General features: G+C 49.7%; 1 protein-coding gene across 1 annotated transcript in view; it reads left to right on the top strand.

The window, feature by feature from the left end:
* The window catches only part of Efcab6 (EF-hand calcium binding domain 6), a 184,841-nt gene that overhangs the window by 11,774 nt on the left and 154,115 nt on the right, over window positions 1-18,952 (top strand). Inside the window, exons 3-4 of the mRNA XM_060388917.1 lie at window positions 8,115-8,263; window positions 17,541-17,752. Coding sequence (XP_060244900.1) covers window positions 8,115-8,263; window positions 17,541-17,752 — 361 coding nt within the window. The remainder of the gene's footprint in view (window positions 1-8,114; window positions 8,264-17,540; window positions 17,753-18,952) is intronic.

Here is an 18,952-nt window from a genome sequence, read left to right on the forward strand (position 1 = left end):
GCGCATGTATGTAGAGGCAGAAGACAGTCTCTTTGCATCCTATGTTTTGAGACAGAGTTCCTCACTGAACCTGGAGCCTGCCGAGTCTTCTAGATTGGCCAGAGAGCCCCAGGGAGCCCCAGGGAACCCTATGTCTTAGGCTTCCCTGCCCTGGGTTTACTAAAAACCCGCCACCATGACAAGCTTATTTCCACAGGTTCTGGGGGCTCGAACCTAGGTTTCCATGCTTGCAGAGCAACCACTTCATCAACTGCGCCCCCTTCCCCGCCCTGTTTCTGTCTTAAAACATGTTATCAGTGTTCTTCCTCCCCTGACTTTGAGGGACAGACATAGGAGGACGAGAAGGGTGTATTCCCCCTCTCTCTAGACCCCAGCCATGGCCTCCCTGTGCTTTTGCCGAGAGAATACTTGTTTAGAATCTGTTTACATTATGACTGTTTAGACTGAATATCAAATAGGGTCTGTGTTCAGAACCATTGCGGCCAGCCCCGGGGGATCACTTTGGTAGCTGAGTCACACCATCCTGCCGTTAGTAGGCAGGAGAGTGGGAAGAGAACAAACGGGTCAGCCAGCCATCCTCCCCCGAGGAAAAGGGTGGTTCCCTGCCAGGCTCTCCGCAGCACCAGGAGAAATTACTTTTCACGGGGTGGTATTTTTTTTTTTTCCATGTTGCCCTCAGCTAAGTGTCTCCGGAGTTGAATGGCTTTGTGCAGAAGTGATGAAGCAAACCTCGGGCAGCGGTTTGATTATCTCTCTCCTCAGGTGGCACAGTAAGGCATGAGGCCAAAGCCTGGGCAAGCTGCCTTGTTATTGAGAAGGGGATTTATGGGGAAAATACCGTGTCCCCCACCCCCGCCCGGCCTTTACATAAGGGCTGCGCGTCTAGGAATGTTCCGCTGCACGCCTGAGGAGAGACCCCGAGCTCACAGACCCCGCTTCGGTCTTCAGGAACTTGCTAATCCTGTAACATCACAGGACGGCCTTGGTCATCGACTAGAATGCCAACTTGTATAGCCAAGGATGATCTTGAACTTCTCGTCCTCCTGCCCTCATCTTTCCAGTGAGGGGATTGTAGGTATGCACAACTGTCACAGTTTGGACAGCTTGACTTAAACCGAGGCGTGGCTTGGAGGAGGGAATCACAATTGAGGAGTTGCCTCCATCAGATTGGCCCATGGGCATGTCTGTGAGGCAGGTTCCTAATTGATATAGGAGGACCAGCCCACTATGAGCAGTGCCGCTCCGGGGCAGGTGGGTCCTAGGATAAGAAAGCAGGCTGGGTAAGCCAGTGGGTGGCTCCCCTCTTTGGCTTCCGCTTCAGTTCCTGCTTCTAGTTTCCTGCCTTGACATCTCTGGCTGATGGACTACAATACACCCCATCCTCCCCAAGCTGCTTTGGCCATGGGCAATATCACAGCAACAGAGAGTTAACTATGACAGCCCACAACTGGTTTCATGTGGCAATGGGGAATTGAACACAGGGCTTGGTGCCTTTTGGGCAAAATAATCAAGCCACAGAGCCTTGCTCTCTTTACCCTTCATCTTCATTGCTACAGAGTTAGATCTGAGAGGCCTAGGAGTTTATCTGCTGTGTTCACGAGTGTTAGAAAGGAGTGAACACAGAAGCCGCACGCTTCAGAACCTGCAGGATTCTGGGAGCTTATCTGTGAATCTATGATCCCCTGCTTTTCGTTCAGTTGAAGTAAGCCAGTTCTAGAAGACAAGCTGTGCTTGGGCTCAAGGTTCTGATAGGCCAAGCCACGTGCCGCGGTTTTGACACAGACAGAGTATAAAGATCACAGATAGGAAGCTTGAATCCCGTTGAACCAGCATTATAGGCAGCGGGCCCCTTCAGAGTAGGGGTTTAGTGCCAAGTGATTAGGGAGTGGGGGCTCTGCCTTTGGGAGGGCTTTGTGTGTGTGTGTATGTGTAATGTATGTGTGTGTGTGTGTGTGTGTGTGTGTGTGTGTGTGTGTCTGTATACCTGCACTGATCAGCTCCAGGAGATCTGCCATTACAGGCAGTTACAGTGCAGCCAATGTGAGTGCTAAGAACCAAACTGAAAGAAAAGCCAGTGCACTTAACCTTTAAGCCATCTCTTTAGTCCAGTGGCCATTTGTTTCTGAATACTTACACTTAATTTTAAGCAGGTTGGTCAAATCAGGAACTCTGCCTCAAAAAAAAAAAAAAAAAACAACAAAAACAAGGAAAACAGTTGAGGCAAAGTGCACGCCCACACAAAAGTGTGCGCATGACTGTCACAGCAGCACCAGTGTTAGTTCCCAAGAAGTGAGAGAGCCCCGTCGCCGAGCTGGTCCCAGCCTCCGTCAGCTTCTGTGTCAACCACCTTTGCCCTGCCAGGCAGAAGCCCACGTGGCTGGGCTGTGGCCACGTTTAGTTTGTCAGTGTTCCTGTGCCACACGGAACAGTTGGTCTGTGGCTCTGATTTCTGGTTTTTACCAGGCTGGCGCTGGCTTTATAGGTCTGTGGACGGTCGTCCTTCCTCTCTGTTCTGTGAGCTGGCCCTCTGGCTTTTTAGAAGAGTTTGTGGTAGACTGGCTTTTAATTATTCCTTGAGCAGATGGGTTAGTCCAGCGACACTGGACTTTTTGTGGTTGTTTTCTTAAAAAATATTTATTTGTTTAATGTACTTCATCTGCATGCACACCTACATGCCAGAAGAGGGCATTAGACCCCAGTATAGGTTGTGAGCCACCATGAACTCAGGACCTCTGGAAGAGCAGCTAGCTCTTCACGGCTGAGCCATCTCCCCAGCCCCTTTGTGGCTGTTTTATTTATTTATTATTTATACAATGTTCTGTCTGTTTGTAGCTTTGCAGGCCAGAAGAGGGCACCAGATCTCACTATAGATGGCTGTGGTTACTGGGAATTAAACTCATGACCTCTGGAAGAGCAGCCAGTGCTCTTAACCACTGAGCCATCTCCCCAGCCCCCTTGTGGCGGTTTTAAATGTTGATTCAGTCTCTTTGTTTATCATCATGCTTCTTCCTCAGTTCTAATCCCCTGCCTTCCTCAGAATGTGTTTGTTTTCTTTTGGTTACACTGTGTTCCCTTATTTCTGGAAGGACGGTAGCAATGTGTCTCCCATTTCTAATTTTAACAGTTGGAGTGTTTTCTATTTTTCCTTAGTCCCTCTAGTATTTACCAACTTTGCTGGTATTTTCAAATAGTGGCCTTTCTGCTCTGTGACTTTTGGATGCTGTTTTTGGGCCTCAGCCTTCTTTGTTTCCTTCCTGCTGCTCACTTTGGTTTTATTTCTCTTTTTTAAAGAAGAAGCTTAGTTTATTTGAGATTAAAACAACAACAACAAATAATATAGTTATCTGGAACCAATGAGTTGGCTCAGTTGGGAAGGTCACTTGCTGCCAAGGCTGATAACCTGAATGGGAGCCCTTGAGCCCACATGGTCGAAGGAAAGACTCCTGTAAATTGTCCTTTGCCCTCTGACCTCCACATGTGCATTGTGGCATGCATACACACACTAAATGAGTAAATGGTGTAAAATAATTAAACCCAGGCATCAGCATCACAAATGTCTACGTGTTACTTTACAAACCTTTTGTGTGCTGTTCTTCCATCCCTCCCCCCCCACGATGCCAGCATTCTCCTGGTTTCCTTTGACCTCCTGGCTGTGGACAAGCGCATTAGTTACCACAACCACCCAGCTGTCTTCTGGGACTAACTTGTAATGTCATCCCCGTGTGGTTGAGTTTCTCCTCTGACATAGTCTATCAGGAGAATGCTCCCCTTTGTATCTGGGAAGAGCTTGTATCCTGGCAAGTAGGTTTTCTGTAGGCATCTGTCAGTTTGTTGGCGCTTCAGTGACTCTCAAGCCTTGTCCTTTTTTAAGCTTTTATTTACGTGTAGGAGTGTTTGCCTGCATGTGTGTCTGTGCACCGTGTATATTTAATGCCCGTGGAGGCCGGAAGAGGACACTGAAGCCTATGGAACTGGACTAACAGAAGGTTGTGAGCCACATGTGGGTGCCAGGAAGTGAGGCCAGGTCCTCAGGAAGAGGAGCCAGGGCCGATAACTGCTGAGCCATCTCTCCAGGCCTTGAGTAGTGTCTAAGTAGTTCCGCCATTGTTAGTGGTGGGCATGGCAGGCTCCAGCTGTTCTTGCTGAGATGTCCTGTGTCCTGTCTGGGTATGGCGGGTGCCTCAGTCCATCAGACTCGGCTCCTAGTGCCCGTGGGCTTGTTTCCCCTTCACATCTCCATCTGCAGCCCTCTGGCTTTATTGGTGTGATTTCTGATCTATATAACTTTTCTTTGTTTCTGAAAATGTTCTTTGAGAGTGTTTGCAAGCATGTCTGGATGATGACAAACTCTCTGAATTTTCATGTAGCCAAGGAAGTCCTTATTTCTCCCTTACTTTCATGCTGGGTATAGAATTTAGTGGGTTTTTTTTTTCTTTTAACATTGAAAAAATTTTCATACAATAGATTTTTTCACAGAACTCTTGCGGATTGTCTAGTTTCTAAAGGCAAGTATGTACAGGCCATACTTTCTTTTAAATCTTGTGTTTTAAAGATTTATTTTATTTTAAAGTGTATGTGAGTCTGTGTGTGATATGTGCATATTCTGAATGTAGGTAATCATGGAGGCCAGAGGAGGGTGTCAGATCTTCCAGGAGGTGGTGGACTACCTGAAATGGGTGCTTGAAACAAAACTCTGGTCTCTGAAAGAACAGCAAGTGCTCTTGACAGCTGAACCAGCTCTTCCTCCATCCCCTGCACCATACTAAAACTTCTGTTGGAAACTCATTACTTGAAATAACACGTATAGAATCATGGTGGCCATGTTCTCGCTCCTTTCTATGTTCTGTTGTTGTCTGTGTCTTTTATGGTGTGGTGACTTCTCTAAACTCAGCCTGTAAGGCTGGGCCTCTGCTCTGCTCTGCTTGGCCATTGAGTGTCTGGTTGATGAGCTTCATAGCCAGCTCAGGACTGGGCGTTTTCTAAGAGCTTGGGGACAGCAGGTCTCCAAGTTTTCTGGATGCTGCATGTGTTGGAATGTTCATTCCTGCTCTCCAGCGAAGCATGTGTAACTTTGCCCAGCTGTCTCCTCCTTGTGGTGCAGACCCTCCAAGGCAGCCTGAGGGAAGAGTTCGGGGCCTTCCCAAGAATGTACCTTGCTCTGGAGGTGCCCATGGACCCGTGCACGTGGGCGGCCTGCTAGGTTTCCAGGAGAATATGGGAGCTTTCCAGAGCCTCAGCTTTTCCCTTGAAGGTTTTGGCTAGCAAATTTTTGATGGCCTACTCATTTAGGAAGCTGTAATTTTAAAATTCTTTTAAATTACATTTGTTTGCTTGTATGTATGGGCATGTGCCACAGGGTACATGGGAGGTTAGAGGACAATTTGCAGGAGTGCTTACGCTCTGTCTTTCTCTCTCTCCCTCTCTGTGTGTGTGTATATGAGAGAGAGAGAGAGAGAGAGAGAGAGAGAGAGAGAGAGAGAGCGCATAAGACATGTGTGTGCACAGAGTGCAAGTGCAATAGGGAGAGGTCAGAAGACAAATTTGCTTAAATCAGTTCTCTCCCACCACATGGGTGCTGGGAACACCCTTAAGTTTCAGGCTTGTGTTGGTAGAATGTCCTTGTGGAACGTAGACAATTTATCTTTGTTCATTCAAATGCTGATTCCTCTCCCCCACTATCTGGTTTCAATCGGACATTGCCCTGTGATGCTTATTCTAAGCATCACCTGTCTCAAGTTTGTGTAAACATGCCACCATTTGGTTTCTATATTGTCAGTTAAACAACCAGCCCCAATGCTGAGCAATGGAGAGGATAGGGTGGGACATGCTAACAGAGAGAGAAGCAGAGATCAGCAGGCCAAGACTTGGAACCATGAGGAGGGTCTTAGAACTAGGAGGAAAGATGAACCGGAACTAAGATATAACTAAAAGCAAGTATAATGGGTAAAATCTGAATGGTCGGAAACTATGCAGGCTGGGAGGTTTAGGATGGAGTAACTATTGTCCAGCATTGTGCTCTAGGTTAATTGAATAAATCTTAGCCTCTGTATGGTGATTTGGGTATACAGCTGGTTTAGGAATAACGGCTGCTTAACTAAAAGATAAATCAATAACACACATTAATAACCACGACAGGCTTGGCAGCAAGTGCCTTCAGCCTCTGAGCCTCCTTGCCAGGCCTGACATCTGGCCTTTTCGCTAGTAGATGCTACCAGGTTACTGTGAGGTTCACGTTCATGGCTCCAGCAGTCTTTGGAGGTTCTCATGGGTGCTGTTTGGAGGCATTCAGAGTCCTTGTCTCCGCTTTTGCTGCTGTATTACAATGCTACTCTTCTCAAATACCCAGAGACTGAACGTTCTTTTCCTTTTGTTTTCTGAAACAAGCTTACTCTCTGTTGTCTGCCTCAGCCTCCCGAGTACTGGGGTCACAGGCATGCACTACCATATCCAGCAAGAATCAACTTTTAACCACTTACTGCCCGCCCCAGACATCAGTTAGCAGCACTAAGTATTCTTCGAGAAGTTCATACATGTATGCATTGTATTTGGATCATATTTACCCTCCCACTCTTCCCAGAACTCCCCACTGCTCCCTCCAAATTTCATATCATCTTATTTTTTTTTTCAAAATTTCAAACAAGTTTTATATTCCTACAATCCCAAGATGGTTTCGTTGCTCAAAATGTACACAGGGAACCTAATTCCCTAGTGTGAACAATAACTTATGTCCTGGCTTCATGGCTGGGGTGAGAGGTAAGGGACATTCTAGGGCCTCTGGCCTTGGCCTCTCTATAGCATCCCTGGTGCAGTCCTGGGCTGAGCCAAGCCATCCCCGCCCACTCCCCATGCACACGTGGGTAGATGTGGAATGGAGAACTACCCTCCCCCATCTTCCATCCATAGATGACTTTGGGGGATGAGGATCAAAGGTGACCCACTGTGGGGGCAGAACACGAGGGACCCCGTAGGGTCCTCATGGCATGCAGGCATTCAGGGATTCCTCCCACAGACTACTGGAGGGCTCACCCTACCCCTCTGGCCTGCAAGCTGCTCTTATGTCACCCCGCGTGGTGATGCAGACAGCGTGAGGGTTCTAAGAAGCCTGGTACTGCCCCTGCCTGCCTTGGGTGAGGACAATGGAGAGTGTGGGGGACAGACATAGACCACCAGACCTTTCCGTGTCCCTTAAAAGGTGGGATGAGAAGGGTGGGGCAGTACAAAAGGAACTCTAGCACCCAATGCACAGCACAAAACCCAGCCTTGGGAGCCGTGGTGGTGCTGGCTGGCACAGGCTGAGGTCACCTCCAGGGCTACTTTCTAGGCAGGGCAGCAGCTGACCTGGCTACCCACTTGAGACCTATAATAGCACACCCACCCAAGCCCTGAGTGCTCGCTTCTCTGTAGTTCTCCAGGTTGCCTGGTCATGAATGGAAAGGTCGCTCAGAGTGCTGGAAGAAGCAGGAGTGAGGTGCTATCTTCTCTTCAACCCACTGGGTCCAGTTAGTACTCTCAGTATATGTGCATGGGTCCAGAGCCACCCACAGGACAATGGGCATCCTACCAGGGCCACATTCTGCAAAACAACTGACAATGCCTCCTCCACCAGCCACCAGCCACCAGTAGCTCCTTGGCTAGGGGTAGGACCTCACGAGTCCCTCTTCCATCTATGCTGGGTGTTGACTGGCTTGGACCACTGAAAATACATACCAAAAGCCCACAGATGCCAAGCCAAACTACCATATCCAGTGAAACTATCTCATAATTGATGGAGAAAGAAAAGCTTTCCATGAGGAGAGCAGGTTGTAGGACTCGCCAGCACACCAGCCTCGCAAAGGTTATTAGGAAGGGAATATTTCAGACTTGAGGAGGAGAGACATAGCTAGGAGACAGCAGGAAGAAATAACAAAGTTAGGCCAGTGATTGAGCAATGGGCAACTAAGAAAACAAACACTTAAATAATCTTTGTTTCCATTCTTTTGAGTTCTTTGGATATGATAAAAGCAGTCTAAACATGACTTAGCGTTCCCCTTAAGAATGATCAGAAAGGAGCACACAGGAAGTCAGCCATGTTTACACAATGGAGATGATGTAATCTGCTCTCTTTCCTCTCACAGGGAATTAATGTACAAAATGTCGGTTTTACCCGATTGGCATACATTGCACTCTAGCACCCGGAAGCTGTCGTATTCCCGCCCCCACTCCTCGCCATGCCGAGCATATGCAAAGAGTGGCTGCCAAGATATTTGCAGACCCTGCTCATCAAGTGAGTACCCACAAGCGATTACCACACTGCCTACGGATACCACTTACTACTTGGTATGGGCTCAGTTAAAGCCATGCCATGAGTCAAGTTTGGATACCCTTCCTGTATTGGGAAATGCTGAAATAGGCCCATCAGGCCACTTTCCTCATAGTTGTGTGTACTTTTTAAGTGCACGGTCAGGAACTGAACCCAGAATGTGTGACCTGGAGTCTGTCAGTTTAATGGTGTGTTGCTCAGTAAATGACAGTTGTACAAATCTGAGCAGGCCTGTCCCCCAGTAAACTTAGATTTGCAGAAGAGTTGAACAGAAGGTACAAAATGTTCCCATGCAACTCTTACCTCAGCTATCTAGGTTTTCCATTACAGAACCTTCTAATTTCATAGTTTTGAGATTTATGTCTAGATCCTGTTTGCGTTTTCATGGAGGGTTTAAGGCCTACGTCTAGGTTTGTCTCCTTTTCCTCTTCCTCCTCCTCCTCCTCTTTTGAGACAGGGTGTCGTATAGCCTGAGCTAACCTCCAACTTACTATGTAGTCAAAGATACCCTTGAACTTCTGACCCTCCTGCCACCACCTCCCAAGCCCTAGGAAGGTAGGCATGCATGTTCTACCATGCCCAGTTTGTGTGGTGCTGCGGATAGAAGCCAGGGCCTCGTGTGTTTTGGGAAAGTCTCTACCCTCCAAGCCACGTCCCTAGCCCCGACTCATTGTTACACTGGACAAGCTAAGGCTCTCTGTTCCTTGTTGCATGTGACTAGAGGAGTGACCACCTGACAGTGCCTTGCAGGAGTTCCTTACCTCCCTCTCCTGTCTGGTCACTTCCAAAATTGGGAATTATGAGAAAGAGGCTACAAACACATATTTGCAGAGTGATTTTTTTTTTTTTTTGGTGGGGATTCATGTTTAAGCCATTTGAATTCTTCATTCAGTTTTAAAGGCAACAAAATTTGACTTAATGTTTTCCCAAATTATATGTCTTTAGATCTTCACTCATTTCCTCAATACATCCGCTACTTAAAAGCATTTTTTTTTTTTTTTTTGAGCTTTGGTTTGGGGATGAGCACTGTTGACAGGTGCAGAGAAGAGAGTTGGGCCTGATAAAAGGCCAGCCCTGCAGGAAAGCAGCCAGAAAAAAGGAAGTGAGGCAGGCTGAATACTGAGTGAGACCGAAGCATGGATACAGCATCGAGGGCAAGGGCTGGAAACCCAAAGGAGGCAGGATGGCATGGGGGCCTTGTGAAGGAGAAATGGATGTGCCCCCCGAGCACAGACAAGCACTAGTCACATTGAACACGTGCTCGGTAGTTGGTGAGATTTTACTCCAATGGGCCTATGCAGCTAGTAGTGAGCCTGGGGATATAGGCTTGATTTCTGGTGGCCACCATCTACCCTAACATGGGGTCTCTTGTTAAGGGGGAAGGGCGATTTCCGACGCAAGAAATCACATAGTAAAATGCAGAGCTGCTGTAGCTTGTAGCTCTGTGACTATGGAACAGTGCAGGTGGGGAGGTTTTAGTGCCATGTTAGACTAGTGTGAAGGGGGCCACTGAGTCGAGGCATCCACCTCCCAGAGTTCTTAAACACTACTGAAAGACTCCCCCAGAAGCTGGGACATGGGGAACCCGAAGAGTATAATAGGCATTTGTTGATAAGTTTCCCAACAGAATATTATCTTGTAAGATCTTGTCCATTAGTAGATGTAATTACATTTAAGTTTTAATTACATTTTTCTTTTTTTTTTAAAGTGTGTACATACGCACACTCTCACACACGAATGCCTTCGTACAATAGCTGTGTATGTGTGTGTGTGTGCCACAGCATGTGGGTGGTATGACAACCTTGGATGTCAGCCCCAGCCTTCCAACTTATTTGAGGCAGGCCCCCTTCTTGTTTCCTGCTGTGTAGGCCGGACTAGCTGGGTTGCAAGCGTCTGGGAATGGTGTCTCTGAGTCCTGTCTTAGTGTCCTAGGCATGCTGGGATTATAGGTGTCTGTCTCTGCCCTCAGCTTTACATGAGTTCTTCAGAGCCAAACTCTAGTCACCATGCTTGCTGGGCAAGCTTGGTCCACTGAGCCGTCTCCCAAGACCCTTGATTTGTTCAATAATGGTTTAAGTTCTCTTCCTCAACTTTAGCCAGCTGCCCTTTTGGCTCCATGAGGTGCCTGCTCTGTCAGCTGCCCATTTCCAGATGGCAGGTTGAGCTTTATTTCCAGAGGGCGCAAGTGTTCTTTGCCTGGAACTGTGACCCTTGATCTGCCTTTGCCTCAACTGTGTTTCTTTGGCATTTGCTTTTTCATGTTTTCCAGTTACATAAAAATAAAATAAAATAAAATAAATCACTGACATGTTTTGTCTTTAAAAGTTAATTCTGGGGCTGGAGATTTGGATCCACTGTTCAGAGCACTGGTTGCTCTTGCTGAGGCCCTGGGTTTGATTCCCAGCACCCAGTCACAACCATGGTAACTACAGGGGATACAGTGCCTTCTTCTGGCCTTCACGGGCACCCAGGCATGAGGTGGTGCACAGATACACACACACACGCACATACTCGCACACATACAATAAGATAAATAAATGTAAATTCTTTTTTATGGTTGTGCTGCAGGGGTGGGGAGGCCGCTCAGTCAGCAAAGTGCCTCCGAGCGAGCATGAAGACTTGAGTTTGGTCCCCAGAACCCACATGAGGAAGAGGCAGACACGGTGTCGTCCGCCTGCAGTCCCAGCAGTAGGGAGACAGAGACAGCAGGTCCAAGTATGAGGCCCTGTTTGGAAACATAGAGGAAAGCGATAGAGCAGGATGACTTGACTTCCACACACATGCATGTACGTGTTCAAAAGAACCTGAGTACATGTGCAGCCTTCCCACACTCCCATACACACACACACACACACACACACACACACACACACGCGCGCGCGCGCGCATGCTAGTGCCACTTTTTCCTCTCCGCTCCACCAGCAGCTCAGCTCTCTGTGCTCCATGAACGTGTGTGGATTTGGAGATGTCTCTGGGTAACCTGTACAAGCAGACAACAGCAGATAAGTACAGTTGCTGTGGTCTGCCCTTTTCCTTTTTGAAAAATGGCTTGATCGGGGGCTGGAGCAACGGCTCAGTTATTAAGAGCACCTGCTGGTCTTGCAGAGGACTGGAGTTCTAGTCCCAGCACCCACATCAAGTAGCTTGTAATGGCTGTAACTGCGGCTCCAGGGAATCTTAGGTCCTCTTTTGTCCTTTGTGGGCACTGTGTTCAGGTGGCACACAGACACAGACACAGACACAGACACAGACACAGACACAGACACAGACACAGACACAGACACAGACATGACTGAATCAATAATATGGATGAAAGTAGTAAGTTAAAATGTCTTTTTATCTTTTCAACTTTACATTTCCTGGTTCTTTCATTCCATGTAGTCTGCTGCTAAACACGGCACATGAGCCAACAACTGGCTCCCCAGGGGCAGTCTCCTGCCTCACAGCCCTCCTGGACCTGAGTGGTGGTGGCAGGGTAGGATCTCCAGAGTCCTCAGTTTCCCAGCTCTGCTGACAGCTTCTGCATGTGGGGGATGCCTGTTGACTCTATTCCCTTGCTTTGAACCTGCAACAGGCCCCTGCCATTCCCCGGGCAGAGACTCCATGTATTCTATGGGGATTTGTCCTGCTTCTTCCCCCTGTAGCCAGCCCGTGGAGAACAGCTACCTTGGCTATGGCAGACCTCCTGCGCTAGGGTGTTATTATGTAGCTAGCAATCTGCCACTTGCCTGGCTGCTCCTCACATGTACTTGTGACTGCTGAGTATTGGGTTGTTTTCCTCTTATCCTGTCTGTGCTTCGTCTGTCCCCTCCTGTCAGCAGAGAGAAAAGGCACTGTCCTTCTGGGCTGTCGAGGCCCAGCTTGCCCTTTCTGGTATTTGGTTTCTGCTACATCTTCATGCCTTGGCTTGGTATATATACTTAACTCATCCTGTTTGCTGTCATGGCAGGTCCAGGGTGGCAATCTTCTGTAATTCTTGACTTCCCACGGTGGCACTGGAAAGCTTGTCCAGTTGCTCTCTTGGAAGATGGTTCTCCCAGCAGCAGCTGAGGAGGTTTAGGTCTGGCTTTCATTTGTAGTCGGAAGGGCTTGCCTCGGGCCTGTGTCTGGGGTCTGCACTGAGCTTGTGTCTTGAGGGTTTGCTTCAGGCTTATGTCTGAAGGGCTGCATCAGGCCTCTGTCTGAGGGGCTGAGCCTGGCTGTGTCTGAGGGGCTGCATCAGGCTTGTGAAACCAAAAGCTGCTCTCAAGCACTTCCAGTTTCCTGTTGATACTATGCTGCCTTTACCTCATGGTTCTGAGTGTCAAGTTGGGGCTTCTTGGACAGCAATTAATAAGTACATAGAGCGTCTGAGAAGAGATCTCAGGGTGGAAGCATTCACTGCCAAGGGATCCCCGTGGCCCCTGGCGGGTGGGCCCAGGAAGAACTGTGCACCCCAGCTGATTTGCAGCACACAGCTCCTCTGTGTGACCCAGTGGCTGCTAGGAAGGGAGATGAGAGGATGGGGAGCCTGACGCTTTGCTGAGCATCCTTGGGTCTAATGGGAGGTTCTGGGGCTTTCCTCAGCCTTCAGGATCTGCGTTCAGTCCTCTCCTCATTTTCGCTACCCTGGCTCCACATTTTGAAATGCCACGTGTAACCGACCTATACCCAGTTTTATACTGATTTCCCCACTAGGCTCAAGGTCACGTGTTCTGCCGCTTGGCTGGCCTTCTGTTTGCACCTTGGTTGCAAACACTCCCCTCCACCCCCTCCCCAAGCTCCAAGGCCCCTTGCCCTGCTGGTATTCAGTCAGTTGCACGATTGTTGGTCTAGGTCCTCACATCAAGCTTGGGCAGGGTCCCAGTCTGCTTCTTCAGTCTCTGCCCATCCCCGAGCCACACTGTCTGCGAGACCGGTCAGTGCAAAGGCCAGCACACCATGTCTTCTTATGCCAGTCTGTGGTCCACATTCAGGATGGCACCTGGGTCAAGCCACCCCCATTTCCTCATGGGGTGGGTGCCTGATGTCTTCTCTGAGCCTCTTCCCTCATTTCTTGTTTCTTCAGTCCATTCTCTGTAGTGGCTGGAATGGTGGATTGCTGTTGCTTCCCTGGTGATCCCTAAGCCTTCCCCTTGTGTTTAAAGAAAACCCTAGGCACAGTGGCACATGCCTGTGATTCCAGCACTCAGGGAGGCAGAAGCAGGCAGATCTTTGTGAGTTTGAGGCCAGCCTGGTCTAGGACAGCCAAGGCTACACAGAGAAACCCTGTCTTGAAAAACCAAAAACCAGCCAACCGACCAACAAACAAAAAACCTGGTCCTTTGTTCAGGTGCTGAAAGCCCGCACGCATGCGCCCCACTTCCCTCACCCTGGTCTTTTCTGTTTCTCTCACAACCACCCTGGCCTCTTCGCTCCCTCAGACAGACCCAGGTTGCTCCTCCCCCGAGCTCTGACAAGGCTGCTATGGTCCACGTTTGGAATGTAGTCACCTCTGCTTGCTAGCTGGTGGCTCCTTTCTAGTGTTCTGGTCTAGGCTCCCAAGCTCCCTGAGGAGAGAGAGATCCTGGACCACCTGCCTGGCTAGACCAGCCCACAGTGACACGATCCCACGTGCTGCTGCTCTTTTGCCACCCTCGCTGCATTCCCAACCATCTGTCATCACCCGTGACAGACTGGCTGCCTGCTCTTGTCTGCCTCGTCCCTCCAGGTGGTAGGCTGGACCTGCCTGGCCACTGCAGTGTCCTTGGTACCAGGAACAGGGCCGACAGTGATAGGTGCCCTGTCAGTAGTTCTGGAATGGCGAATCCCACTTCCAGCGAAGTTGGGGCTTCCTAGGCACCCCTGCTTACCTTGGCCCCCCTGATTTCTGTGCTGCAGGTTTCTGGCTCCCATGTGGCTTGCCTTACCCCAGTCACTCTGATTTCCTATTATAGATAGATTCAGCCTTCAAGAGGGCATGCGCACGTAGACATGCCACTGTGAACTCATTAGCTCTCTCTTCAACCTTGCCCCCCTCAGCCCCAGGTGTTGATTGCAGGGAAATGAAGCCCTACTCACAGTGGCTGGAAAGAATGATGGTCTCACGCTTTACCCATGGTGCTGCTGGCCTCAGGGACTGAGGTGGCTGATGCCATGGGCAACCAGAGGCTGCAGCTGGGGGAGAAAACCCCTTTCAATTCTTGTTGGGAGGATCGGCGGCATGACGGCGATGGTTATTTTCGTGGTTAACGTGATGCAATTGGGAATCACCTGGGTGAGGGGCTCCCTGAGGCACTGCCTGAATTAGATTGGCCTGTGGACATGCCCGTGAGGGATTTTCATAACTGGGCTACTTGAGGTGGGAGGAGCCACCCTGAATGTGGGTGGCACGGTGTGACGGGCTGGGCCCTGGGTTGAGCACACGCAGAAGGGCATCGATCCATTGCTGCCTGCCCTTGACTGAGGACGGATGTGGCCATGGCGCCAAGCTCCTGCTCCTTGGCTTCTCTGGGTGACAGACTGTAACCTGGGATGGAGAGACAGATAAGTCATTTCACCCTCAAGTTGCTTTGTATCTGATCACAGCCACGGGGAAAGAGGCCAAGCCTGACAGCGTGAGGGAAGACTGCACGGGGAGGGCTCACTGTGGCCATCTTGGAAGCTTCCAGCTCCTGCATCTTTTGCTGTCCTCTCAGGGGAGACCATGGCCCCCAGTCAGGCTTCATGCCTTCTTAGTTTTTCCCACTTCCCAGGACACATCAAATCATTCTGTGGTTTTTGCTTCTTAAAAATTTCCCTAATTTGCTCTTACTTTCTGTTCTATGACCTTCACATTGGATAGAGCTTCAGAAGCATGCTTCTGGGCAGCTGGGATCACCTGCCTTGTTTCCACACCACCAGCCTCCACCCTGCCCTTCCTGCCCCCTGCCCTTCCTGCCCCCTGCCCTTCCTGCCCTGCTCTGCCTCCCCCCCTGCTTTTCCTCCTCTCCTGCCCTGCCTCCTCCATGTGGTAACTGAGGGAAGTGGAGGAAGGACATTGGTTCTTATCACTCTATTGATGGAAATGTCATGGTGACATCCTGTAAACCAGAGCGTGGAGCCCCAGGTCTTCAGGTCCATCCATGGTTCTTGGCTGTGCTGCCTCTCTATTGGACTCCTCTTGTTTGTTTGCCATAGCACCCACTCCCTTCAACCCTGCTCCTTGTTCTCAGGGGCACCGAATTATAGCAGTGTGGTGTCACTGTGACCACAGTGCCTGGCAGAAACAACTTAAAGGAGAAAGGGTTGAGGCTCACTCTTGCAGAGGGTTTAAGTCTGTCATGTGGAACAGCTAAGCTCACCAAAGGGTTTGGTGGGAGTTGTTCACATAATGGCAGACCAGGACAAGGGGAGGGAAGGGAAGGGGAACAGAAGGGAGGGGAAGGGAAGAAGGAACACACCAGGGCCTGTATATAACCTCCAAAGCCCCTCTCTAGTGATCTGCTTATACTGGAGAGCAAGGCCCCACGGCCTCTCCAAACAGTGCCACTAGAATGCTTTCTTCTAGAATGGAAGCCTGTCACCCCAGAGCAGTCACCTCATTTCTAGGTTTTCATTGGCCCTAGGATATGTAAGCCTGCCTTTGCACCTTACTTTTCATTCTGTTGTTCTAGCTACTTTCCGGGAGGCGGCCATGACATTGAGGGTGAGAGGCATCTCCTACCTCCCCAGTCTCCCCAGTGGGGCCCTGCATAGGCCTGGACTGTGACAAAGTGGGTCCAGGACTTGCCCACAACCTAACCTTAGGAGGCAAGAGTAGGCCAATGTCCATCACAGCAAGACTGGGGAGCCCACGCTGTTTTCCTGTAGCACCTTCGACTCAGGCAGCTTACACTGTGACCCAAGAGAGCCCTGGGGATGATGACGTCTGTCATTGAAGTGTTCTCTGAGTTCCTGGTCTGGTCCAGTCTACCCGGGGCGAAAGCCTTTACTTTCCTCAGGCTGATAAGAAATGCAAATTCTAAGGAAGTAACTAGAGCTAGGTGTCCCTGGCTACCCTTGTGAATATAAAAGACAAGGCCTTAATGAAGCCTTTGGCACACACTGGAGTCACTGTGTCAGAAAAGGCCTAGGTAATAAACCTGCCAGGCTGCTGTTTTTAGCTTCCTCTTTTCTCTGTCAGCAATGGAATATACGAAGAGTACCCCATGCCAGCACACTGGTCCCAGTGCCCTAGGGCTCTTTGAATTACTGTATTTCTCTCCAAAATTGTTCCTGTCTGGGATAGAAGTCAGAGGGGTCCGTAGCCTGTCACTTCTCATGGGTGACATGTGGACCCCTGAAGCATCAGTTGGGGTTCCCCACCCCAGGAAGCTGAAGCCTCTGCTGCTTATCCGGAGCATGGTGTGCGTTTTCATACCACTGTTCCTGCTCCAGCCTTGGCAAGGAAAAGGATCCCAGCAAATCAAAGCTTTCCCCTCAAGAATCTGTCAGGGTCACGCAAGGAAGATAGGATGCTATCAGGATTGATCTGGGGGCCAAGGAGGTGGCTCAGTGGATCAAACCTAAGAACTTGAGTTCAAATCCCCAGCTCCCACCAAGAGTGGGGGTGTGATCCTGGGGCTAGGAGGTGGGGCAGGAGGATCGCTGGGTTTTGCTGGCCCATTAGCTCTGGGTTTGATGTGAGGCCTTGTCTCAAAATATAAAGTGGAGAAGAGATTGAGGAAGGTACCCAGGGGTGGCCTCCACATGCACATCGACCCATCCATGTGCACTCACATGAACACACGTGTACACAGACGCATGCACACACACACACATACGCACATGCACACTAAAGATTCATTGAGGACTGTTGAGGTGGTTCACAAGGTAAAGGCATTTGCTCCCAAGCTTGGGTTTGATACCTGGAACCCAAAAGATAGAAAGAGGGAATCTACTCCTCCCTTCAACTATCCTCTGACTTCCACATACATGCCTTGGCATCCTGTCACCCACACACATACGCGTGCATGCATACACACACACAAAAAAAAATTGTCAAAGAAAATTTTACTTATGAGATGCGTTTCTTCCACCACCCAAGCTTTCTTCCTGTATCCCGTGTCCTTGTAAGGAAGGTCGCCTTCAGCTCTTTCCCTTAAAGGATGTGATCCTGCGCTAACCGGATTCCTGAGGTAAACACTAGATCTTCCCTGTCACGGTGTTAAACGAGTCAATAGGCGAACAAGGCCGAAGAAACCCAGCAGGGCTCCATCGTGTGTGTAAGCACCCTCACTGGGTATCTCTGTCTCATCCACAGCCATCGCTCTTGCCAACCCAGTCCTGTCCTTCTCAGAAGTGGAGCGGATTTTATCTCAAAAGATTTCCAACAAAAGGGAAGACTTGAAAAAAGTCTTCCAGGTCCTCGACCTGAACCGCAACCAGACGGTGACGAAGGGGGAGCTGAGGCGCGTCATCACCGCCTACCTCCTGCCACTCACCAGGGATCAGTTCCAGGACCTGCTGGCTCAGGTAGGGGCCATGACCCTCAGGCCGGGCTGCTCCAGAAAAGCCAGGGGTGCTGGCAGAAGACAGTGGACGGTTCTGCCTTCTCCTCACTGTCCCGCATGAACAACTGGAGTTTTGAACGTTGTTCACTTGGGATTCGGCCAGTCTGGCATGGGCAGCATCCATTTGCTCATATTTTGCACACAACAGTATGCCTGTCATTCCTATCATTTCTTCCTTTAAAAGACTTCTATGTAAAAATATTTGGTATGTGTGTGTGTGTGTGTATGTATATATTTATGTATAAAGATTTGTTTGTTTGCTTGCCTTTTATTTTTTGAGATAGAGTCTCACTTTGTAGCCTGGCCTATTCTGGAACTCACTATATGGATCAGGCTGGCCTTGAACCCAGAGATCCACCCGCCTCTGCCTCCCATTTGCCAGGATTAATGGCATGCATCTCCAGGAGAAGCTTAAATATTTTTTTAAACTATGTGTTTGGGTGTGTTTTGGGGTATATGCCCATGGGGGCAGTGCCTGCAGAGGTCAGACGAGAGAATCAGAGTCCCCGGAGCCTCAGTTATAGGTGGTTGTGAGCCACCAGACTGGGTGCTGGAAAAAAACCTGGGGGTCCCTGCAGGAGCGGTATGCTTTATTAACTGCTGAGCCCCTCGGTTTGTATTTTAGAGCCTAGCATTTCAGCACCTGTTCTCACATCAAAATTCGTGGTGCTTCCCATAGAGTCTAGTGGTTTGGACTGAGTTCAACGGCAGCGTGGGGGTGTGTTGTGGGTTTCTGTGCTGGGCAGGTGACCTCGAGGCTTCACTGGCTGCTGTGCAAGCGCGAGGGTCTGAGTCTCAGTCCCCAGAACCACATATAAGCGGATACAGTGGTAAGCATCCGTCGCCAGGGCTGAGGGTTAGGGACAGGCAGATCCAGAGGCGCTCTAGCCGGCCAGGGATAGAGGAGGCCTCTGCCAAGTGTGTGCACAGCCATGGGCACCCCTCTCCACATCTGTGTATAAGCTCACATACACACAACGTACGCGCAAATGTTCACACAAATGTGCAGTAAATATAACTTAAAGATGTGAGAAACCAGGGTAGTTGGGGAGCGCCTAGTGTATTGCAGCAGTGCTGGGCATGGGAGGGAGTGGCACACACTGAGTGAGGCCGCCTCCTGCCCTCAGGGGGCTCCTGGCTCAGCAGACTTGGGGTTTAATAA

This window comes from Meriones unguiculatus, chromosome 8 (genome assembly GCF_030254825.1).
Source record: "Meriones unguiculatus strain TT.TT164.6M chromosome 8, Bangor_MerUng_6.1, whole genome shotgun sequence".
Classification (NCBI taxonomy): Eukaryota; Metazoa; Chordata; class Mammalia; order Rodentia; family Muridae; genus Meriones; species Meriones unguiculatus.